This window comes from Eurosta solidaginis, chromosome 2 (genome assembly GCF_040869045.1).
Source record: "Eurosta solidaginis isolate ZX-2024a chromosome 2, ASM4086904v1, whole genome shotgun sequence".
NCBI classification, from domain to species: Eukaryota; Metazoa; Arthropoda; class Insecta; order Diptera; family Tephritidae; genus Eurosta; species Eurosta solidaginis.
In genome coordinates, this window is record NC_090320.1 from 260,469,585 (window position 1) to 260,495,426 (window position 25,842).

Sequence of the window (25,842 nt, forward strand, 5' to 3'; positions counted from 1 at the left end):
GAGTTCTTTTTTTTTCATATCAAAAATTTGTTAAAACAATTTTGCATCATTTACTTTTTTTTCATTCTTGCATTTATATCAGTTTTATTTTTTTGTTTGCTTTAGTAAATGCGTCCACAAGTATCCATGTGCATACTTCTACAAAAAAAACAAAAAATATGAGTAAAAAATTTATTTTAGCCAATTTTGTCTTCTACTATGAAATTTGTCTGTGTCCTATGTGTGCATTACACATTTTATAAAAAAATGTTGTTGTACACATTCTAAGCATTCTTGCGTCTTATATACACCATAGTTGTGGTGTATGCAATGAAGAATGTAGAATACTTATGAAAGAGATATAAATCCATGATGATAACATTTGCGCTTTATTTACAAGTGCTAGTGAATTTGTCTTTGTATGTAGGTATGTGCATTCTTTTTTTTTTTACAAAGGTGCGTTCAAGCGTTTTTAAGTGCAAAAATGATATGAATTTTGTGTAGTGCATTTATGTTCATATATATACATATATGTTTGTATGTATTCAAAAACATGATCAAGCCATATACCACAGTTGATCCACCACTCACCAATGCGTCAAGTATGCAAGAAGTACAAAAAGAAGAAGAAGAAGTAGAAGAGGTTGCTTAAAATGCGCAGGCATTACGATATTTACAGGCTGCCTTTTAAAAATGATCCTTGTTTACTGCTTCTGTTTAATAAACCAAAACACCGAAAGTTTTCTCACAACACCCAGTCAAAACCAACGCTCCCCTTTCACCAGCATAGCGCGTTCATAACAGCACCGGCGGCGCTTAAATGCAATTTCGTGCCATTAGCAACTTTTAGCCTTTTGTTATTTTATTTAAAATTTCTTTTTTATTTGTTGTACGATCAAGCCAAATTATTGTTGTTTTGAAGTGTGCAGTGTATATATAGATATTTGCATGTATGATATTGTGGTGCTAAAAGTGCGTGCAATTATGTGCGTGCAACAATTTGTGCTTTCATTTTTATATCTTCATTTTTTGATTGATTTATGTATATAATATTTCTTGTCGTTTATTTATATATGTAGGCATATTTTTTTGTTTTTAATATTTTAAATTAAGTGCATGAGAAGGAGAAGTGCTTAAATTTGAGCTGGCATTTTTACTGCTTATCGCCATACACATTGACTACATCTATAAATAGAATAAATAAATAAAATATATAATTGTAGTATGTATGTAGGCATGTTTAGATCTAATAACAACATATAAATATATGAATAATCTAATAATAATAATATACCACAAAAGAGATTTAGGAAGGTGTTTTCCTTCGACGTAAGTTGGTGCGAAAAAGAGTTGCTCATACGCACGGGTGCTCTAAACTAAGCGAGCAAAATCGAGAGCTCTGATAACACTGGATCACAAATTCCAACTTTTTTGCTGCACCAGAGACGCCATTATGAAATTTCTATGTAAAATCACCCCCTGATTCCGAAAATCAAGGTTATTTTTAAATCTATGGAAATGTTTTTGAGTTATTTACGCATTACCGGTTTTCAAAAAAAAAATAAAAATTGGGTCCTCTTAATCATATATATCTCAAGAACACATTGAGCAATTCTGAAACGGTTTGAAGCTTTTAAAAGGTAATACAATTTGCTATAAACTGTGCATACTATGCTTTTTGCTAGACGATGCAGATTCAAATATAACGAACAATCATTACGGATTTTTTCAATTTTTTTTGTAATAATATAAAAAAATTTGTACTTTGCGAGGAAGGTCCCCGAAAACTTTTTATTTTTTTTTGCAGATTTTTTTTCTCTCTAAGCTCTGTTTTATTGCAAAAAAATAAGCTTTCATTCAACAAAATCGATGTACTAATACAATAGTTATAAGCATTCAAGTAAATATATCCATTTCATACTTAAGTACCCTGCTGGTACTTATGTGTTAGTATTTGTATATCAGTTAGTTAGCGAATACTAACACATATGTACCAGTAGGGTACTTAAGTATTAAATGGATATATTTACTTGAATGCTTATAACTTTTGTATTAGTCCATCGATTTTGTTGAACGAAAGCTTATTTTTTTGTAATAAAACAGAGCTTAGAAAGAAAATTTGGTAGGGGCATAGATTTTATGACGTTAACTATTTTCTGTGAAAATGGGCGAAATCGGTTGAAGCCACGCCCAGTATTTATACACAGTCGTCCGTCTGTCCTTCCGCATGGCCGTTAACATGATAACTTGAGCAAAAATCGACATGTCTTTACTGAACTTAGTTCACGAACTTATCTGAATGCCCTTTATCTTGGCATAAAAAATTACCGAAATCCGACTATGACCACGCCCACTTTTTCGATATCGAAAATTACGAAAAATGAAGAAAAAGCCATAATTCTATACCAAATATGAAAAAAGGGATGAAATATGGTAATTGGATTGGTTTATTGACGCGAAATATAACTTTGGAAAAAACTTTGTAAAATGGTTGTGACACCTACCATATTAAGTAGAAGAAAATGAAAAACTTCTGCAGGGCGAAATAAAAAACCCTTGAAATCTTGGCAGGTATTACATATATAAATAATATAGCGGTATCCAACAGATGATGTTCTGGGTCGCCCTGGTCCACATTTTGGTCGATATCTGGAAAACACCTTCACATATATAACTACCACCACTCCCTTTTAAAACCCTCATTAATACCTTTAATTTGATACCCATATCGTACAAACAAATTCTAGGGTCACTCCTGGTCCACCTTTATGGCGATATCTCGAAACGGCGTCCACCTATGGTACTAAGGATCACTCCCTTTTAAACAACACATTGACAACATTTTCTTACTACACACAAAAGCTGCTAAATTTAATTTTTTCATTCCATTCCATTCGTCTAACACCAACACGCTAATTTTGACAATCTGAACAAACGTATGTTGTTGGTTTAGGGATGAGCCAACCATATAGTTGAGCCATGAGTGCTACCAACTCAAAAGTGGTTAGCTGTCAAAAAATCTACTACAGAAAACGAAACGAACAGAACGGCTATACGGATCAGATATTGAACCAGATAATTATGAGGAGCACAACGTTGTTGTTGCATTTGCAAGTTAAATTTCTATCCATATCTGGTTCACGCGTCATTGGAACGTAACTATCGTTTTCCATTAAAATACGTGCAATTTACTCTTCATGCATAAGATTACGTGAAACGCATTTGTATGAATACCTGCTTATGTGATGGGGTTTTTAAGCACCTAACTTAAAGTGACTAATATAATCCTGCGAACATGGGGATTTTTTAATAATTTTTTCGTTTTAACTCAATGCAATTTTAGCATGATTGCTTGGTTTAAGCGGATATTTAAGTAACACAGTACTCACTATTTCAGGGTTATCGCTAAAATAAATTACTTCACACACACGATTTTTCTTGGAAAAATTCGCACTTATCTGTCAGTTTATTTACAAATTGATTTTTCGAATTTCGAAGCGTATTTTTTTTTTTCTATTTTGCCGAAAATTATACAAGTTTTGAAAAGGCACTAAACACACGCTGAATGGCAATATGAATTTGTAACTTTTGCTCTATACTTAAATGGCATTTTTAAAGTGAGCTTTGAACTAAACAGCGTTGTGAAAGAAGCTCTAATATTATATTAGCGGAAGTAACTCACTTATGACTCACTTTTGTTAGTACCTATATACATACATATATGTATGTAAATACATTTACTTGATGTTTTTTGTGTTTGTTATGCATATAACTCTTTACACTGTATTCTATTTATGTACTCACCTGTGTTGACGCAGATTGTCGCGTTGCTTGAAATATTTTCCGCAAACCTCGCAGGAATACGTTATCTCGGGTGATTTGTGGGTGCGTTCGTGTATCATCAAATTGTAGGGTTTTGTAAAACGCCGCTGGCAATATTTGCAAATAAACTCACACTTTGGACGCATCTTGCGGCGGAAATCCGACCGACAGTCATCGTTGTCGATTCTCATTACAGCGAACATTTTGTCGTTGCTTTCGGACTTACTGCTGCTGCTGCTGCTCTTTCTCAAAATTGTATATATGTAGTAGTGTTTGTATGACTTATATGTCAGTATATGTGTATTGATATTTGTTGTAGAAGGCGAGTCACACAATTCACTGCTTTAAACGTTTTATACAAAGTTTGTTTGTATGCCGCGTCGCAATTAAATTATTTTATACTTTTCGGCGTACGGGGGGGATGTAACAATCTCACTCGCAAATGTTTAAAACTCACTGGTGAACTCAACAATGCGCGCGATGTATGACGCTCGTTTTTGCAACAAAAAAAAATCAACTGATAGCGTTCGCCACGTATTTGAACTTGTTGAGTTATTATCGCGCACTCGCTTATTTACTGCTCTTGGCGTTGTAGCGTGCACAATACTAAAGCAAGCTCCAAATGTGCTCCTTTACAGCTGGAGCAATGGCGTTGATAGTAATTCTTTGTGTGTATTAGTGCTTGCTATGTGGCGTTGTTGTATTGGTGCAATAACGCGCGCTGCGATAACAGTGAATTGCTCTGTCAGTATGGTGAGCGTTTACTACTACCACCAAACGCAATACGCTATTTGAGGGTGGTGGCGGCGTTAGCTTTTGGTTGGATATCTAATCAACTTGTGTTTTTGTTTGTAAGTGTTGGTAGCAGCAAAATGATATCTAAATCGTTTCGCTTTGACACTTTTTTTTTTTTTTTTAATTTGATTACTATTAGGCCACAATGTATGCGTACTCAGTTTTTGATTGTTATTGTTGTTATATACTTAATTATTATCAACTTTTAGAGCAGATGTTAACAATATTTTTTCTTGCTACTTTGTTTATGATGAACACTGTCGTTAATATTTGTTGTTGCCTTGTTATTTGAGTTACACATATACTCACATATCTATGTACATGTGTATGTTTGTGTGTTTTTATATGATTTCTGTATCGCTGTTTAACAATTTGTCGATTTTCTTGATATTATCACGACACAGTGTGTGTAGGCGTTTTACTCGTTGTTGGTGGGTTGACTTTTTATGACAGAAATCTAAAAAGAAAGTAAGAAGAAAAAAAAACAATAAAATAAACGAACGTAATATTAAATTTAGAAAAGGTGGATATTAAACTGTGCTATAACATGAAAATGAAATAACAATGAAATTAGCAACGCCTTCTAGACGACTATAAAAGAGAAAAGCAGATATTTGATAGCCATGAGCAAATCAAAATGGGGAATGTGTCCAGCAATCACAGTAATAAATTTGGGTGTGTTCACAGTAGATTTGTACTGAGCTGCTACAAAGAAGAGGTCACTAATTCTAAGCTTAGTGAAAGTAGTAACAAACGGATTTCATATTTTAGCGCAGTTCCTAGTACTGGAGAACTGGTATCCAAAATAAATATGTCAATAAATAATTATTTTTCACTTAGAAAACTTAAGATTCCACTTTAGGTTAGGTTAGGTTAAGTTGAACTGACCGGTCCATGAGGATCTCACATAGACTGAATGCGAGTCCGTAGTGTTACCAGAAGTTTATTTTAACGAGCATACTGAAAACCCCTATCAAAACCCAGGACCTATGTTATAAAATAACTCCGTCCTCTTGGCAAATACTAGAAGCTTTCTAGGTCTTAAGCCACTCGCTGCTTCTAGATCTGCCAGCTGTATCACTCCTAATAGCTGGAGTGTCAGCCTGGCAAGCGCAGGACACGAGCACAAAACGTGCTCGATCGTTTTCTCCTCCAACCCGCACTTCCTATATCTGCTATAACTTGCTATCACTGATCAAGCCAAATTTAGAGACATGTGATGCCATAAGGCAGTGTCCAGTAGGGTGGTCACAAGAAATCAATTTTAGATTTTCCGCTGGGGCACCCCCCTAAAATATGACAATAGATTAGAAAATTATACATACAAAGTTTCAGGCCAATCCGATAATGTTAGCACGTACCTCATTGAGGTCAAAGTTAGGAAAAACAGCGATTTTTCAGAAAAAATTTTTTGTGTTGCGTCAGTACAAGTGAAGCCATTATGCCAGGAACTTGACTCGTACACCATTCGATAGCTACTTTTATTTGTATTGATTTTGATCTTAATAATATTTTTATTAAACGGTTATTTTTAGCAGTATTTAGCATTTATCAGATGAGTTCATTCTGGATATCCCTAATTTTTAATTTCCATGCAAACGTCTATGGACATTACAATATTCAATGGTATGCGAGTCAAGTTCCTGGCATAATGGTTTCACTTTTACTGACGAAACACTAAAAATTTTTATGAAAAAGCGCTGTTTTCCCTAACTTTGACCTCAATGAGGCACTTTTTAACATTATCGGATTGGCCTGAAACCTTGCAATAATCATAATCTGATATATTAGCATATTTTAGGAGGGTGCCACGATAGAGAGAAAAAAATTAAAATTCAACATATACCTTTTACCACCCTAGTGTCCAGTCAGAATACCCGTAATGAGTCCACTTTAAGTATTATAAAATACTTATTTTTATAAATTTATTTTTTTAATTTATTAGGACGTTGTGACAGCGCACTGCCCTCAAGTGCTTCAATGAAACCAGGTTAATCCTGTTCAAGTCGAGTCGCAGAGGAAGCCTGATTAGCTAAGGAAAATAAGTGTTATATTATAGTATACATTAAAATAAAGGGGTAATAAGAAAGATAGATAAAATAAGTAAAAATTTAATTGAATATGATAATGAATACAATTAGTGGCTATTAAGAGAAGAAATAACAGATTTTTTTAATGCTAAAAAGCGAGTCCGAAATTGTTTTGACAAAAACAGCGGAAGGGCTCATTTAACTCAAAATTTGTTCGGCAATGTTTAAGGCATGGCGGAACCATACAAGGTGGCAGCATTGTAGCATACCTACAAACATAAATAAAAGTCCCATATACTTTGTTTTTGTAAATTCGACGGACTAATGTCAAAATCGTACTGCGCCGGAAGTTGATGTATCAAATCATATTAAAAACAAGTAAGGAAGGTTAAGTTCGGGTGTAACCGAAAATTACATACTCAGTTGAGGGCTATGGTGACAACATAAGGGAAAATAACCATGTAGGAAAATGAACCGAGGGAAACCCTGGAATGTGTTTGTATGGCATGGGTATCAAATGAAATGCATTAAAGAGTATTTTATGAGGGAGTGGGCCATAGTTCTATAGGTGGACGCCATTTAGGGATATAGCCATAAAGGTGGATCAGGGTTGACCCTAGAATTTGTTTGTACAATATGGGTATCAAAAGAAAGGTGTTAATGAGTATTTTAAAAGGGAGTAATCCTTAGTTCCATAGGTGGGCGCCGTTTCGAGATATCGCCATAAAGGTGGACCAGGGGTGACCCTAGAATTTGTTTGTACAATATGGGTATCAAATGAATGGTGTTAATGGGTATTTTAAAAGGGAGTGGGCCTTAGTTCTATAGGTGGATGCCGTTTCGAAATATCGTCATAAAAGTGGACCAGGGGTGACTCTAAAATGTGTTTGTACGATATGGGTATCAAATTAAAGGTATTAATGATGGTTTTAAAAGGGAGTGGTGGTTGTTGTATAGGTGGTCGCCTTTTCGAGATATCGCCATAAAAGTGGACCAGCGGTGACTCTAGAATGTGTTTGTACGATATGGGTATCAAATTAAAGGTATTAATGACGGTTTTAAAAGAGAGTGGTGGTAGTTGTATATGTGAAGGCGTTTTCCAGATATCGACCAAAATGTGGACCAGGGTGACCCAGAACATTATCTGTGGGATACCGCTAATTTATTTATATATCTAATACCTACTAAGATTTTAAGGGTTTTTTATTTCGCCCTGCAGAATTTTTCATTTTCTTCTACATAATATGATAGGTGTCACAACCATTTTACAAAGTTTTTTCTAAAGTTATATTTCACGTCAATAAAACAATCCAATTACCTTACCATGTTTCATCCCTTTTTTCGTATTTGGTATAGAATTATGGCATTTTTTTCATTTTTCGTAATTTTCGATATCGAAAAAGTGGGCGTGGTCATAGTCGGATTTCGTTCATTTTTCATACCAAGATAAAGTGAGTTCAAGTAAGTACGTGAACTAAGTTCATTAAAGATATGTCGATTTTTGCTCAAGTTATCGTGTTAACGGCCATGCGCAAGGACAGACGAACGACTGTGTATAAAAACTGGGCGTGGCATCAACCGATTTCGTCCATTTTCACAGAAAACAGTTAGCGTCATAAAATCTATGCCGCCATCAAAAGGATTGGTTAATTTTTGTTCGACTTATGGCGTTAAAAGTATCCTAGACAAATTAAATGAAAAAGGGCGGAGCCACGCCCATTTTGAAATTTTCTTTTATTTTTCTATTTTGTTGCACCACATCATTACTGAAGTTGAATGTTGACATAATTTACTTATATACTGTAAAGATATTAAATTTTTTGTTAAAATTTTACTTTAAAAAAATTTTTTTTTAAAGTGGGCGTGGTCCTTCTCCGATTTTGCAAATTTTTATTAAGCGTACATATAGTAATAGGAGTAACGTTCCTGCCAAATTTCATCATGATATCTTCAACGACTGCCAAATTACAGCTTGCAAAACTTTTAAATAACCTTCTTTTAAAAGTGGACGGTGCCACGCCCATTGTCCAAAATTTTACTAATTTTCTATTCTGCGTCATAAGTTCAACTCATCTACCAAGTTTCGTCGCTTTATCTGTCTTTTGTAATGAATTATCGCACTTTTTCGGTTTTTCGAAATTTCGATATCGAAAAAGTAGGCGTGGTTATAGTCCGATATCGTTCATTTTAAATAGCGATCTGAGATGAGTGCTCAGAAACCTACATACCAAATTTCATCAAGATACCTCAAAATTTACTCAAGTTGTCGTGTTAACGGACGGACGAACGGACGGACGGACGGACATGGCTCAATCAAATTTTTTTTCGATCCTGATTATTTTGATATATGGAAGTCTATATCTATCTCGATTCCTTTATATATGTACAACCAACCGTTATCCAATCAAACTTAATATACTCTGTGAGCTCTGCTCAACTGAGTATAAAAAGTACAAATCAGCTGCCACCGTGCTGCCATGATGTACAGTTCCACCATGGTTTAAGGTAAAGAGGTTTAAAATGTCTTGAGGACAAGGAATGGACATTAAAGTTTACTTCGCTCAGCAGGAATGAGCTAGAGACCGAACCTTTTAGTAATTTAATCATATATACAATTCCAGGCATTACCCTATACTAGCAAGTGTAGGGAGATTAATTAGTTTCAGGCTATTAGTATAAGGTGGCAGAATTTACGTAGAATCCCAATGAAAATCTCTTAGGGGGGAAAGTAAGAATTATTTTTGTACTAATTCTAGATGATCAATATGAACATGGTAGCTCGATTTCCAAATTATTGCACCACATTCTAATATTGACCTGACTGATGTTGTAAAAAGTGCTTTTGTAACGTACGGATCGCTAAATACTTTAGACCATCGTTTTACAAACGCCAGAACACCTCTAGCCTTCGTGACAGTTGCAATAATATGAAGGTTGAAGTTAAGTTTGCTGTCCATATTAATACCAAAGTCTATAAAATTGTATTCTTGTTCAAGATTATAAATTTTATGAGTGTATGAAGCTGGTTGTAGTAATCTTTGATAAAAGCATCTTTTAAGATTAAGTGGCATATAAATAATGTCGCACCAATTGACAAATGTGTAGGTACAGATCTAATTGTATAAAAGATCTTTCTTCGTTTGACGCAGGCATGCTTAACCAACGAAACGATATCATTTCGTTACGATAATCAACGTTAATAAACGAAACGAAGTCATTTCGTTTCGTTTATTAACGTTAAGATCGTCAAATTAACGAAATGATTTCGTTTCGTTTTCTGCCATATCAAAACGAAATCAAATCGTTTATGTTGATTATTAATTTCAAACTATGCTGGCAAAGCTGATTGATTGCGGAGTCATTAAAGGTGAAAGCATTATCCAAGCTGATTGCAACTTTTCTCATGAATTTTGACAGTACGAACATTTCTCAGAGTATTTTTGACATTACCACCAACGAATTACACAAACAAATTACATAGAGTTTGTGTGTGTATGTGCGCTCGTTGTTGCCACCTTACGGCTTCACCATGGCTATAGCATTGCCAGCACAATTCAAACATAAAGTATCACGTTCTCGTTAACGTTTTTAACGTTAACGAAAGCTTTTCGTTTCGGTTAAAAACGAGATACAATTTATCTTGATAATTTCTTTATCGATAATATTTCGAAGTGTTTCAACGGAAACGGTGGAAATTTTTTGATAAACGATTAGCTTAACGTTAAGGTGCATCCCTGGTTTGACGCATGGGATACAAAAATATTTACATGATCAGCGTACATCAAAATCTTAGAAAACTTTTTTATTACTGTATAAATATCGTTTATAAACAGCACGAACAGAATCGGGTCAAGGTGGCTGCCCTGAGTAACTCCAGAAGTTACATCAATAACGTTGGACAAAGACTACTCTTTGAATTCTGTCCGGAAGATAAGACGATATCCACTGCGTGAGACCTTGAAAATCCAACATATCCGGCTTATGAATAAGTAGCGAGTGACATACTTTATGTCTCACTAATTAATTTTCATTTTGGAGGAGAAATTAAATGAAATGTTTCTCTTTGAGAATTGTTATTTTATTTTCTCTCACTAAGAACTTTTTTTTCATGGAGAAAATCAAATAGATTTTGTAAATTAATTCACCTAGCGATTAATTTGTCAAAGAATACCCTAGGAAACATTCTTTATCGATTATTTTTATTTTATGCTATTTATTATAAAAGAGATAATTTTAACAAAAAGAAGATTATATTTATAATAAAATAGTTTTACAAGCAATTTTTTGCTAACAATATTTTTTTTAGTGAACATGAATATTTATTTAAGCAGTTAAAAAAACTTTTAAACACGAATTAATGTTTTTTGTTTGGAGAGCTCCTTGAGTTAGAGGCAAATAACCAAATTGGTTCTACTAACCGTTTTGAATTAAAATTTCCATCTTCAGGGAGTGTACTGTATTTGGCGAAACATTAAAAAATCCAATTCGAACCTCGGTATATCTCACCAAATTTATAAGCATGCAGATCTATCTAGGCATTTTTTTCACTGATAAGTAACAAGTACAAAAAGTTACATTGAAGGATACCAATCCTTGACCTCTCTTGATAAAACTTTCCTTTTGAGAGAAATTTTTATAGAGAAGTAATAAAAGAATCCCAATAAAAGTTATATCGAGATTTTTTCTATTTGTATTTATTTATATTATTATTTATTTATATTTTATTCTGGAGCAACATAGAAAAGCTTATGCTTTGTCAGAGAGAATGGCAGCAAAATATTCTCCTCACTAATACAAACCTAATTGCTTACCGAATCGGTTGAGCGTTATATATGTAGGTCCTTTCTGGCAGGCGTTGCGGTTGTGACGCCGAAGAAAATCTATTTGCTTTCGCGGTTTCGGCTTCGGTTATGGTAAATCTAAAAGTAGTCGGCAAAGCCTTCTTATAAAACTACGACCAATTAACAACCATTACAAAAAAAAAATATAAAATATTTAAATTTAAAAAAATAAACAAACAGTGAAATGTTTGAACGTAGGAAACTCTCCTTTTATTCTTAGGTATTATTTAAGAATTCATGAGCTTAACACCGGCTTATAATAATTGAATATTCAATTATTATGTTTTTCTAAGAGAAACTGAAAAGAAAGAAGGAAACATTTATTGGCATATTGCGATGGTACCATTTCGAAAACCGCTACGTAATCATTGAAGCAATTTCGTAATGTTATCAGAGATTTCACCGAGATTCGAATCGTGAATTATTATATTGAAACATATAAGCTAAACTGTTGAGTTTTAGTAATATCTACAGTTATACCATTTGCTTCCAATGCAGGCGCAGCTTCCACTAAGCAGTTGGCGGATTTCATACAACAGCTGCCACCGTTACTCAGTCAGCCAAATTATAAATCTTAATATGAATAAAATTTAACTTACGCAAAAAAAAAAAACCTGAATAAATAATATACAATTCAATTTCAAGTTGTGCTACTTAAAATCAATAAACCGCAAGCATTAGATCAAATTTAGATTTATGTCTCTGATATGAAAATTAAGCTACGGCAAAAACTATTTCCAAAAGCTCAACACATGAGATGTTGCTTTTGCATGCTGGTTTTTGGTAGCGATGATTCAACATTGCAGATACTATCATAGTAAATTAACAATTAACGAAGTTAACAAGAAAAATATTTGGAGTAGATACTCAATGCTGAACTCTTAATGCGTCACATAGGGATATTACGTTTTGTAAAACGTTTCGACACTTCCATAGAAATAACCACAACTAATTTTGTAAACGAAAAAAATTATATCACTCATTGTCATTGTATGTAGGTATGTAAGTAACTTGTCTGGTCACTTGGAAAGATGTCAATGCCACGCAGAAATGAGTAAGGCATTTACTTCAAAAACTAAGATTCTTATGTTTAATTGCTTAATCCGCTTGCTGTGTGAAATTGGCAAGATGCGAATTGAATGCATTTGAAATTTTTTGATTTATTAAAGTACGTTCTCGAATTCTCTTTGAAGAATCAATGCTATTAATTCTCGAAAATCACTGTATCATTATGACTAAAAGGAAATTTTTTTATATATATGGGGTATTCCATCCCATGTCGACCAATTTTGAACCCGACCCCTTTAGAATTGGCTGAAAGTTTTTCTTCTTTTTCTAGCTTACGAAAGACGTTTTTCAGAAGTTTTTCAATTTTTTTCATCCAAATGAAAAAAAGTTATGAATTTTTAAAAAAACACCGTTTTTGTTTTCAAAATGCTATAACTTTTCCAAAAATTTACCGTTTGGGATCTTTTTTTTTCTAAATTTGTTTTTAAATGTACTTTTCGAAAAAAATGCAAACAATTTTAAATTTTTTTTTTTGTAATTTTTCAGTTTTTCGAGATTTTTCGAATTTCGCCCTTTTTTTCTCATAAAAAACTTCAATCAATTCTGCAATCATCCCCACTAATCCCGTATTGGGCCGAGAATTTTTTTTTTTTTTAATTGAAAAAAAAAACTTTAAAATTTTTTTTGTATTTTTTCCGAAAAGTACATTTAAAAACATATTTAAAAAAAAAAAACTGATCCCAAACGGTTAATTTTTGAAAAAGTTATAGCATTTTGAAAACAAAAACGGTGTCTTTTTAAAAATTCATAACTTTTTTTGAGTTGGATGAAAAAATTTGAAAAACTTCTGAAAAACCTCTTTCGTAAGCTAGAAAAAGAAGAAAAACTTTCAGCCAATTCGAAAGGGGTCGGGTTCAAAATTGGTCGAAATGGGATGGAATACCCCATATATATACTGAGTGAAATGGCGGCAAATTTCATGCAATGTCCATTTTATTGTTGAGATCAAATATTCCTACCAAAACTCTAGTGATATTTTGATTAAACTTCCAAGAAAATTGTTGGGATTGTAGTCTGTAGATCCTAATAACTGGCCTTGATGTCTGATGTTTTGTTCGCATTTTGCTTTTCTTGCTTATTATGACACAAATTTTTAGCAGGTCTGGAAGCTGCTCAATCATAGACTTTCACGTTTTTTGTTGTTTCGAATAAACGCTAATACAGCTTTGGTGCTTTGGTTCTTGACGCAGGTTATCAACAGGCACTGATCCTTTTCCAAAATTTGCCTAGACTATTATTTTCAAGACCCAAATACCAAATATCAGTGGTAATCGACTCTCAGGTGTAGCAGTTTAAAAAGACTATTCCCATTAAAAGTGACGTATTCGACATGTTTAGACCTCGATTTGTGATATCAATAAAACAAATGTTAGTTATCTAGCATAAATTCAAGATTTTAGTGATTTAAAAACTATTTCCAAAGGCATTAGACACTTATTCCTAGCTCTAAAACTCTATGACCATGCTATATAGGTATCGGTTAAATAGAGCGAGAGTTATAAAGATTGAAAAACGCATACACCAAATTCCATTGGTGTTTTAAAGATTTAGAGAAAATCGTACTCAAGAGAGGGTGACCGGCTCACTTATTTCAAAATTTCTTACACCTTGCTCTATATGACCAACAACTCTTCGAGTCAATCAGTTCTCACTTGATTGAGTAAAATAGCAAATATTTATTTGTACATTCAAACATTTCAATTTCTGATATTATTTTCATATTACGAAGTTTTGCGGAAAAAGTTCCTTTTCTATTACCTCCTAAATATGTTTGTAAATAAAAAATAGGGAAAAATTTATCTCAAATAGTTTAAGTATAGGTATTAAGTTTAATAATAACAATACCCAACGTTTTTACTCTCCAAAGCTCGCCAACCTACATAAAAGAAAAAGTTAATAAATGTATCAACTGTGTAAGGGCAAATGAGAAGCTGAAGCTTGGACTCGACGAAAGTCATGTAACTACCAGTAAGTTGTGTCCAGTTTATTTGAATAAGCTCGATGCAAAAAAGAAAAGAATAGGTTATTAGCAATTAGCAAATGTTAGTGGAATTTGCACAAACATACAAGGGCTTATGAACAAACTCGAGCATATAGAAATTCTAATTGGCAGCAGTGAAATGGATTTTCTTATTCTAACTGAAACACATATGACGTCTTGTGTCGAAGAAAACGAAATAAATTTACCGAGGTACAAAAGCGAAAGTTGTGTATCTAACTCCATGCATACCGGAGGAGTGACATTATATTATAAAAGCAATTGGAAAGTTACAAGGGTACTATAACACCCGATCCAATCAAAGATGTGGCTGTTAGCATGTAGATGCAAGCGTGGAAATATTGACTTGATTATTGTGGCTGTGTATAGATCACCCAGGAGCGCCGAAAAGGAATTCTGTGAAATTTTTCATGAAAAAATTGAAGAAATAATGGAGTGATCAGGCAATATAATGATAGCAGGAGATTTTAACATTGACTGGAATAAGCGAGGAACGTATAAAAGAAATATAGAAAGTTTTTTGAATGACAATGGTCTAAAGCAACATGTGAAAGAACATACCCGCGTAACCAGTTACTCGAATACTCTAATAGACTATATAATTGGTAACATTCAAGCAATAGACATGAGGGTAAATAGTCACCTAAAAATATCAGATCACGAGCTCATTGAGTTCAATATAAACTTTAAGAAAACTGAGCGTAGCACAAAATTTTAAGAAATAATATATTTTAAATATGACAAAGACAAATTTGCTTACGAGTTAGGCAGGCAAAACCTAACCTTGTCAAGTGATGATGTGCACAGTGGTGCTAAATTATTCGACAAAAGCTTCGAAAATACAATAAAGATGTTTATGAAGAAGAAAGTTATTCCATGCGGGAAAAAAATAAATGATTGGTACAACAACCATCTCCGGAGTCTAAGGAAGATGAACTATGATCTGTATCAAGAAACTAAAAGAACAGGTACAATCCAGAGCTGGATAAATTACAAAAGTGCAAGAAACAATTACAATAAGGAAGTTATTAAAGCAAAAAAGAACTACGTAAACAAAAGAATTGTAGAAGCGAAAGATCAAAAACTAATGTGGAATGATATCAAAAAATTAGTATTAAAACAGAACAAAAAGCAAATTGACTATGTGATATTTAACGATAAAAACTAATGTGATGAAACGACCTTGTCTAATGAGTTCAATAAATTATTTGTTGAAAGTGTACAGAACATAAGAGATTCGATTGACCATGTGCAATATGTAGATAAAACCACAAAAGCTCCGGCCATATTCAAATTTAGGAAAATAAGTTTAGAAGAATTGAAAAATATAAGCAAATCCTTAAAAAATAATAGAGATTATGTAAGAGTTAAACCCAAAATGATATTAGACAACTGGAATAAAGTTGGTGATTCCCTATTGAAAATAGTAAATGAGTCCCTCATGCAAGGAGTGTTTCCTGATATATGGAAAGAAACTATGATTAGTCCACTTGAAAAAATTAATAAGGCAGTAAACTGTGATAAGTTCGGACCCATAAACTCATTAAAGTCGTTAGAGAAAGTTCTTGAAAAAACTGTCAAAATACAGTTAGAAACCTATTTTGAATCCAATAAATTGTTTATGAAATACCAATCGGGGTTCAGAAAGAAATACTCGTGTGAAACAGCTGTAAACCATGTAGTAAGTGAGTGGAAACGATATGAAAATAAAAAAAGTATGGCCCTTTTTCTAGACTTTAAGAGAGCTTTTGAAACAATAGACAGAGATATACTATTGAAAAAGTTATATATGTACGGAGTTCAAAATAGTGAACTAAACTGGTTTAGGTCCTACCTAACAAATTGAACGCAGCGCACAGTAGTGAAAGGGTATGAATCCGACTACCTAAATGTGAACACAGGAGTCCTGCAAGGCTCAATTCTTGGTGCATTATTATTCACAATATATATAAACGATATAGGCAATGTGGTAAAATGCAGCGGAGTCATGTTATATGCCGATGACACATTAATATACAGCGTAGGTGAAACTCCGAGAAAATGTAAAAATAAATTAGCACAAGACATTACCGAAATAAGTACATGGCTAAAAATGAATAAACTTAATTAAATGAGCAAAAAACGAAACTAATGGAAATTAATATGAGCAGTGAAGAGAGTATCGAAATAAACGGGCAAATGATTGAGAAAGTAGATAACATTAACTACCTCGGTGTTTTCTCCTCACATGGAAAACGCGTGCAAAAAAATAGGAAAAAAACTTGGTTTCCTGAGAAGAATTAGAAAGAACTTATCTGTGCTAAATACAATAAAAATTTATAACACAATACTTAAACCACATTTTGAGTATTGTTCAACTATACTGCATTCGTGTTGTAATAACTCGCAAATTAATAGAATGCTAAAGCTACAGAATAGAGCTATGCGAATAATCTTAAAATGTCGTAGATATACATCCGTACAGCTGATGCTTGATACACTGAAATGGTTGAATGTGCGGCAGAGACTAGAGCTGAATACAATTATGTTTGTATACCAGACTACTATCGGAAAAATGCCAGACTACATAGCAGAGAAGGTCCTCTATGTTGGAGAATTGCAACCATATGTGCTGAGAAACGTTAAAGACATAAGATTATAGAAGTATAGCAAAACATCATCGCAAAATAATATATTTTATAAGGGGTTTAAAATATTCAATACATTAAGTGAAGATATCAAACAAGATCAAAATATTAAATCATTCAAGAGAAAATGTATAGATTTTGTAAGAAAATAGCATATCCAATTTTGTAAATAATATCAATGTAATTACTAGTAATCCTATTATTACTAAATTAATAAATCAATCAAACAAAACCTACATGAGGGACGCATCCGCACTGATTTGTAAACTTTGTTTGCCGAGCCGTTGAAAAGCAGGGATTTGTTAAGCATCGAGATCTAAAACTGCTTAAACTCATCAGCTAAGTAAAACACTAATTATGTAGGTTAAGTACTAATGACATATAAATACTTAGAAAGGAATAATAATCAGTTGAGTAGGATAAGTGAATTGCTAATTATTAAGAGAGGAAAGAATAGATTATTTAATGCCAAAAAGTGATTCCGAACTATCAATTATGCTTGAGTGACTGTATAATATTAACACAGACTACCGAAGGGCTCATTTAGTTCAAAATTGGTTCTACATTGTTTCAGGAGAAGGGCACTAAAATGTCTAGTTGGTCGAGAAGGAACATAAAAGTTAACTTCGCTTAGTTTAAAAGAACTAGAAACCAAGCCGTTCACTAATTTGATCATAAAAATTACTCCAAGTATCTCTCTGCGATTTGCAAGCGTAGGACGATTAACAAGTTTTAGTTGATTGGTATAAGGTGGTAGATTACACCAGAACTGGGGAACTTCGATTAGAATTAGAAATCATTACGATTAGAAAAATAGAATAATCTAATCATTAATAATTTTTTTTTGATTCTTTAATATTTTAGATTACTAATTGATTAGATTATAACTAATCAAAAAGTTAATGGCGATTAGCGACGATTAGCATATCTAATCAAAACTAATCAAAAAAGAATTCGATTGGATTTCTCGATTAGATTTGATTAAATTTGATTAGATCCACTATTTTGAAATATTTTTGTTGTTTTTTTTCATTTAATTCATAAAGTAACAAACTTAAAAGAACTTTTATTCAAAATTTCACTGTAAACATATATCTTATTAACAAGTAAGGACGGGGTTGTCTTCGGCTCATATGCCTGGTCATTTCGGTACATTTATTGGTGGGTCTATCTCCACTTTTTCTCATACTAGTTGTAGTATAAAAAATAAAGGCACGTTCTGAAAAAAAAAATGAGATTCTCCGCGCTTTAAATGTATGCTGATTTATATTACATATGTATCACAAAAAGTTTATATTCGACTTCATTACTACCAACTTTTCAAAAGAAAATTCAGACAATTAATTCCGTTTTAGGGTATTGACTATTCCAGCAAATGATCTAATCAATTCTAATCAAAACTAATCGAGAAATCTAATCGAATTTTTTTTTGATTAGTTTTGAATAGATATGCTAATCGTCACTAATCGCGATTTGATTTTTGATTATTTCAAATGTAATCAATAACTAATCGATAAGTATAGCCAACTAATCCTAATTAATCAATTATTCTGCAAAATAAAAGTTTCTAATCCGATTACAAATCATTAGGATTACTAATCATTATTCCCCAGCTATGATTACACAAGGATTCCCTTAAGGCAAAAAGTAAAAACAGTGAGTAGAACTATCACTGTAAAATTAATCTATTAAACATACGTCAATTAAATATTCAATGATTTTGACACCAAAATTTTGTCAACAGTCAGCAAATATTTATTTCAGTAGCACAAAAGTATTTAACATACCAAAAGTAATCAAATATATAATATCTAAATCTAGCATTATATAGTACATAAGTGACTAATTTTCTTGTATACAACATGTGCATACATATGTATATACATACATACTAAGTAAATCATTGAATCATTTTTACACTCAGCGTGCTTTGCACACAAATTATATAAGCTTAGATAACATAACGTTTGGTTGTACAGGTACAAGGAATCGAGATGGATATAGACTTCCATATATCAAAATCCATATAATTTGATTAAGCCATGTTCGTCTGTCCGTCCGCCCATCCGGACGATTAAAATAAGCTTTATCTTTGCAAAAAAGAGATTTTTATCAATTATATTTATTTTACCAAATGGAACTATAACAAGAAATAGAAAAAACTTAAATTTTTGAAAACGGGCATGGCACCGCCAGGCTAAGCAATTTGCTATGTTTCGGGAGCCATAACTGAAATTAACATATCGTATTAAAATTAGGTACACACATTTTCCTTACAGCAGGAAATATTTCTAACAAAAATGGGCGGTATCGATTAAAGACCACGGCCACTTTTATATAAAATAAGTTTAAAAGGATCGTAAACTAGAATAATAAGCTATACAAAATAAATGTAAGGCGCGATAACCTCCGAAGAGGTCTAAGGCCGAGCTTCTCTTCCAATTTGCGTCGTGCTCCTCTTGATTTTCCCTACAAATTGGCCGGACGGGACCTACATGTTTTATGCCGACTCCGAACGGCATCTGCAAGGCAGATGAGCTTTCACTGAGAGCTTTTCATGGCAGAAATACACTCGGAGCGCTTGCCAGGCACTGCCGAGGGGCGACCTCGCTTAGAAAAATTTTCTTCTAATTGAAAAACCTTATTTCTAAAATTTTGATGTTGCTTTGCCCGGGAGTTGAACCCAAGGCATACGGTGTGATAGGCGGAGCACGCTACCATCACACCGCCGAATAATAAGCTATATTTTAGCGAAAAATAGTTTTGTATCAATGATATTTCACTTACCAAGGTTTATTGTAAGGGCTAATTAGGAGCCATTTGTTTTTTTAAATGGGCGGTGCCACGTGTTATGTAGAAAAGTAAATTATCTGAAATTAACTGTAGAATTGAAGCACACGCTGAGTATATAATGTTCGGTTACATCCGAAATAAGACACCCTTACTTGTTTTACTATAAGAAAGAACACAAAATTGAAAAGAAATAACATCTACATAATATAAGCACTAAGATGAAAATCTACACTTGTACATAAATATTTCAATTTAATGAGAATGTAAAGCTTCCATGCTGACCTGCCGCTTTTTATTTTGTTTTTTTTTTTTTTGTTTTTTTGAAAGTCACATGAGTTCACACCTGCTGTGCATAAAACCACACTTAAAAGCGCTGATTCGTTAAGTTTATAACATTTTTGTTTTAACCGTTTAATGGAACTACCATATAATTATTAATTGTCTGCATTTATGCATAAAAAGTTGCTTAGCTTAAGAGTGTATGCAGATTTTGTGCATTTGTTTATGCACAAGTGCACACATACAACAATATATACAACAAACATGGTTATGTATGTGGAAATATATTTTTCATTTTTAGACGTGAGGGCGTTAAATTTAATTTTTTAAATGTCCTTCAACATAAAAGAGTTGTTGTGGCTCCTGCATTCCATTCCATTCCACTATTGTCGACGGTGTAGAGAGATTCGTTTTCAACGCTGTATATATGCGCAACTAAATGATGCTAACTCCCCCCCCGCCCCCCCCCCCCCCTCTACCACACATCGCCTTTATTGAAGTTTAAGTTAAGCTTATATTGGGTAAATGCTGTCTGTGATGTGGTGGCAGTAATATTAATATTAACGGTAACCCTAACCAACAGCAGCAGTCACCGCCATTGCCACTGCCGCTGCTACCAGAAATAGCATCAACACCGCGCTCCACAGTCTCACAGCGCTTCTTTCGCTCATAAATTGCAATCGAGCCAGCAGTAGTCAGACATTCTTTGTCTTTAGTTGATTTTATTTAGTCGCCACGCTGTTGGATATCCACTCGATGCGGCATTCGATGGCATTGTTTTTAAAAATGATATGATATGAAATGAAATACTAATATAAAAATATCCACTTATAAAGGTATAAGACATGTCATATAATAAAATTATGGAAATAAACGCATTTGGCGTAAAAAAAAAATCCATATGCCACAAAGCGAAATGTGTGTGGATTTTAAGATTTTAGCAGTTGAGCGCCAGTATAAGAAGTAAAAGGTATGAAATTTTAAAAACAAAAATGTGTCGCACAGTGGTTTAGAAAAGGAAAGATCAGTGGCAAAATAAAATATATATTTTCGGGGTCACGTTTTCTACCTTGCATGTACATTGGACTGTATCGGTCGCAACATGAAATCTTAATGTAGGACAGGACAGAACTGAACTATTTCGGCTGTTTTTAGTACATTTTCAAGCACATGTTTATATAAATTTGAAAAAAGCAAATGTGGTTAAAGCTACACCCGAAAAACTTTATAAATCTTTGAAGCAAAAAGTTTTGGGTTTTAACATAACGATTTTATCTGTAGAGAAACACAATCAAATTTGCAATGAAACCGCTTACCGTTTCAGACTAAATGAATAAAGCAGAAACAAAAAGGACGTGTGGCACTCGGGGACTGCCGCGGTAAAGCTATTGCATATTATCAACTTACGCAATTATAATATTTATGCAACATTTTGTTTTCTTTGATATTCATTCAAGTTAACCTTTTTAAGCGTGGTGACCGATAAGAAAACAAATTTTTTACTTTTATTGAATAAATGAGAAGTTAATATTTAACTTTCACTTTAACTTTAACTTCAACTTTAACTTTATCTTTAACTTTAACTTTAATTTTAACTTTAACTTTAACTTCAACTTTAACTTTAACTTTACCTTAACTTTAACTTTAACTTCAACTTTAACATTCACTTTAACTTTAACTTTAATTTTAACTTTAACTTTAACTTTAACTTCAACTTTAACCTTAACTTTAACTTTAACTTTAACTTTAACCTAAACTTTAACTTTAACTTTCACTTTAACTTTAACTTTATTTTTAACTTTAACTTTCGCTTTAACTTTAACATTCACTTAAACTTTAACTTTAATTTTATGATCCGGGGTGGGCGTGAGCTTAGCACCTGCTAACAAGCCCACCTAATATAAACGCACGCAAGTCATTTTCTGTCAAAAATGTCTCATGCACATACAACTTGTATGAGAGCAACTCAAATTGAATTTGCTGCGTGAAAACCTAACTCGATTTCCAATTTTTGTTCTGCATGACATTTAGATTTGACGTTTGCACACATGCTTTACATTGCCGCAATGCATGCTTATTTGGGTTAGGGCAAAAAAGGCCGGTTGTTTGCGTGCGCTAAAAAAACGCAGTGCGGTTTTATTAGGTTGGATTGTAAGCGACCATATATGTATACGATAAGCGATAGCACAATGGCTACTTCGTGAAAATCAACGACAGCTCTTTTAGTTTGATTTTGATGCTCGTACGGTAAGGAAGTGTTGCACGCGCGCTTAAAACAGAGTACCAAAGAGTGCGTGTGACACGCGTTCACCGTTCAAGCATTGAAATCAAACTAAATAAATAATTGATTTTGCTTTTGTGCTCGCTACGCATTCGTGTTTACTAACACATTCTCAATTTGGTAACCGTGTAAATGATAGAGGTCCAATTTTATGTATTTGGCCTGTTGCTAACACCGAACCTTTACGAAGCTTTTCGAACCTTTTCGAGCCTTTTCGGATCTTTTTTGACAAATATCCGTTACGGTTTTTTTTTTGATTTAGTCGCCAAGCCCGCGATAAAATCTATGCAATAGCTTAAAAAGAACACACACAAATATACAACTGTAGAGTAATCGCAAACTACGTTACAAGCTCCAATTTCAGCTAACTGTTATTGTTTCCCTATTTTAGTGCTCAAATATAAATTCAATATCAAATTTCTCCCAATATACTTATCATAGCTTGTGATAAGCAAAACAAAAAGCATGCGCAAAATATTGTGATATATTTCATCAAACAGCTTTTTGTATTGTCTGTATGAGGCTTTATATAAGAAAGCTCAATAAAGCGCTCACATGCGTGTAATGGTTTGATCATCTCTAATTTAGAAGACGGAAAAAACTTATGTTGCAAGACTTTCGCAACATAAGTTTCAAATTCAGGCGCGGTGCTTTGCAACTTTTTTCGACACTGTCTTATGTAAATGAAAAAGCAATGCAAATTAGTTTTACAAGTTCTGAGATATCTCGAGAAAGTTTCGGTGCACATAATTGTGTATATTCTGTAACTGATAGTATCGGAAAACTTAAGTATGTATATACCACACATGAAACTAATTGAGTGAGCAAGAGTTATGAAATTTTAGAAAACATTTCAGTAATGATCATAAAACTGGCTTTTTATTCTCAAAAAGCATGGAAAAAGTTTTTCTCCAACCTTTGACGAAAAAATTGTTATCCAACGTCATTAAAAATAAAATAAATAAATGTAAGGCGCGATAACTTCCGAAGAGATTTTAGGCCGAGCTTCTCTTCCAATTTACGTCATGCTCCATTTAATTTATCCTACAAATTGGCGGGACGAGACCTACTTCTTTTATGGCGATTCCGTACGGCATCTGCAAGGCAGATGAGTTTTCACTGAGAGCTTTTCATGGCAGAAATACACTCGGAGTACTTGCCATACATTGGCGAGGGGCAACCCCACTTAGAAAAATTTTCTTCTAATTGAAAAATCTACTTTCTAAAATTTTTGATGTTGCTTAGCCCGGGGCGTGAACCCAGGATCCTCGGTGTGGTAGGCGGAGCACGCTACCATCACACCACGGCGGCCGCCAACGTCATTATTAAATTACTTTCCAACCTTTGAGAAATCTATAGCTATTTAATATCACTGTTGAAAAATTTCAATTATTCTCCAACCATTGGGTAAATATTGTAGAGAACTCCCTATTCTAAAGTTGGCGAACTATTGAGATTTTAGAAGTATGTTAGAACATTAGCTGTAATATGACCCAAGCCCAAATTTTTATTGTAGAACATTTGTAGAATATTTGAGGAGTTTCAAACCAAACCGCAATAATTACAAAAGAAGAATTTCAAGAAAATTGAGAAAATTTTATCGAAAAATGTTAAGTCTTCGTACAAACCCAAATTTTTGGGAACATTAAGTAAGCTGGACTGATTATACTTATATATTTCACAAACTATCATGAAGATATTGAAAGAGAGGATATGATGAACTACAACAAAATCAGAAAACAATTCCTAGTGTAGTAGTTTGGTAGAAAGAAAATCATACTTTAAAGGGCTACCAATTTTCCGGGACCCACTCAACATAACTTCCAAAAAAGGGGCGGACTTTTGCAAAACTTTTTTTCGACGCATTATGGCTATGGCCCACAAAAACACCACTTTCTCCCCTTTCGTTTCCGGAAAATATCACAACATGCTTTGACTTGCATGGACTACGCCATGCCGCACACTTAAAGCAAACGGCATACCAATCAATCGCCATTCCCTCAGCGCAGTTATCAGTGCTTCCCTATATTTTTGTAAAGTTTATGAAGTTTTAGTTTAAGGATATATCTTTCAGCTTTTTAACTCATTTTTACCACTGTAAGAAGCCAAAGTGGTACAAAATAAAATTCACACAATATACCCAAAGGTGCAAGACAGTGACACTTGGTGCTGAAGGAGCGCGTCCAATGTGACTTCAACGAATTTATAAGCTTCGCACAGCTGGGCGTAAATCGCGTTGACTGCCTCTAGCTGTTGTAGCCGCTAACATTGCGCTTAAATAGTTGCTGCTGTTGCTGCCACGCTACCCACAACAAACATACATACATACATATCTATCATTGCGCCGCATTTTTTTTCCTCCCTGATACATATTGAATCGAAAAAAGTGACTATGTTTTTAGACCACAGCGGGGAGTACTTTCTGAAAAAAAAAAATCAGCAGCCACAAAAGAAACCAGCAAATGAAAATGGCGCATATAATACCTGACAAAAAACAAAAAAAACATACCCAAAAACAAAAAAAAAACTTACTTATAATAAAATTATGAGTAAATAAAAGAATCTAAAGCACGAAAATCACAACGCTCCCACATTATGCACGAAAACACCAGCAGAAACACCACAAACCACCAGCTCCAAATTCATGTCACAGTCGAGCGCCAGCAACAGACGCCAGTGTCAACACAATAGCCCAAGCATTAAAATTGTGATTTGAATATGTTGGGACGTTTGATTTTTACGCTTTTATTGTTGTGCGTTTTAGTGTGTGTGTGTGTGTGTGTGTATGTGTGTGTCCGGCATGCCCCAGGGCTGTACAAGCGAAGAAACCTTTTTCAAAACAAATATGACCTCTGGCGCTATTTCGTTTATTGTTATGTATTTTAATATTAATATCCACAAAATAAAATTGACTTTGACTTTTCTGCTTCTTTTCAATGCTTTGGGCTGCTGATCAAGGTCTGAGCTTAAACACATACATACATGCACACACACAATTGTCGGCACGCAGCACCCGCGCTAACTAGGTAATATAGTGATGCTTAAAGACTCCACAGTTGCCACACCATGTTTTCATTTGGGACCAAAATTCATCGAAAAAAGGACCAAAATTCATCGAAAAAAGGACCAAATCTCAAGAAAAAGGACCAAATTTTGTGTTTTATTTTATTGAGACACAATCAGTTCCGCAATTCACAAGAGTGACGAATTCGTTGTAAAATATAAAATTTTAGGATGATTCCATGGTTTCCTATACAAAATTTTACTAAAAATAACGAAACGAAGACTTTGCTTTAATCCAAACTGCACAAACAAAAATAAAGTATAC

General features: G+C 33.6%; 1 protein-coding gene across 2 annotated transcripts in view; it reads right to left on the reverse strand.

Moving 5' to 3' along the window:
* Positions 1-448: 448 nt before the first annotated feature.
* Positions 449-25,842, reverse strand: part of drm (drumstick) — a 56,119-nt gene continuing 30,725 nt past the window's right edge. For both annotated transcript variants that reach the window (XM_067767773.1, XM_067767772.1), the window contains exons 2-3: positions 3,784-5,053; positions 449-1,164 (exon numbers count right to left, since the gene is read on the reverse strand). In XM_067767773.1, coding sequence (XP_067623874.1) covers positions 1,140-1,164; positions 3,784-4,004 — 246 coding nt within the window. In that variant the 5' untranslated portion in view covers positions 4,005-5,053 and the 3' untranslated portion in view covers positions 449-1,139. The remainder of the gene's footprint in view (positions 1,165-3,783; positions 5,054-25,842) is intronic.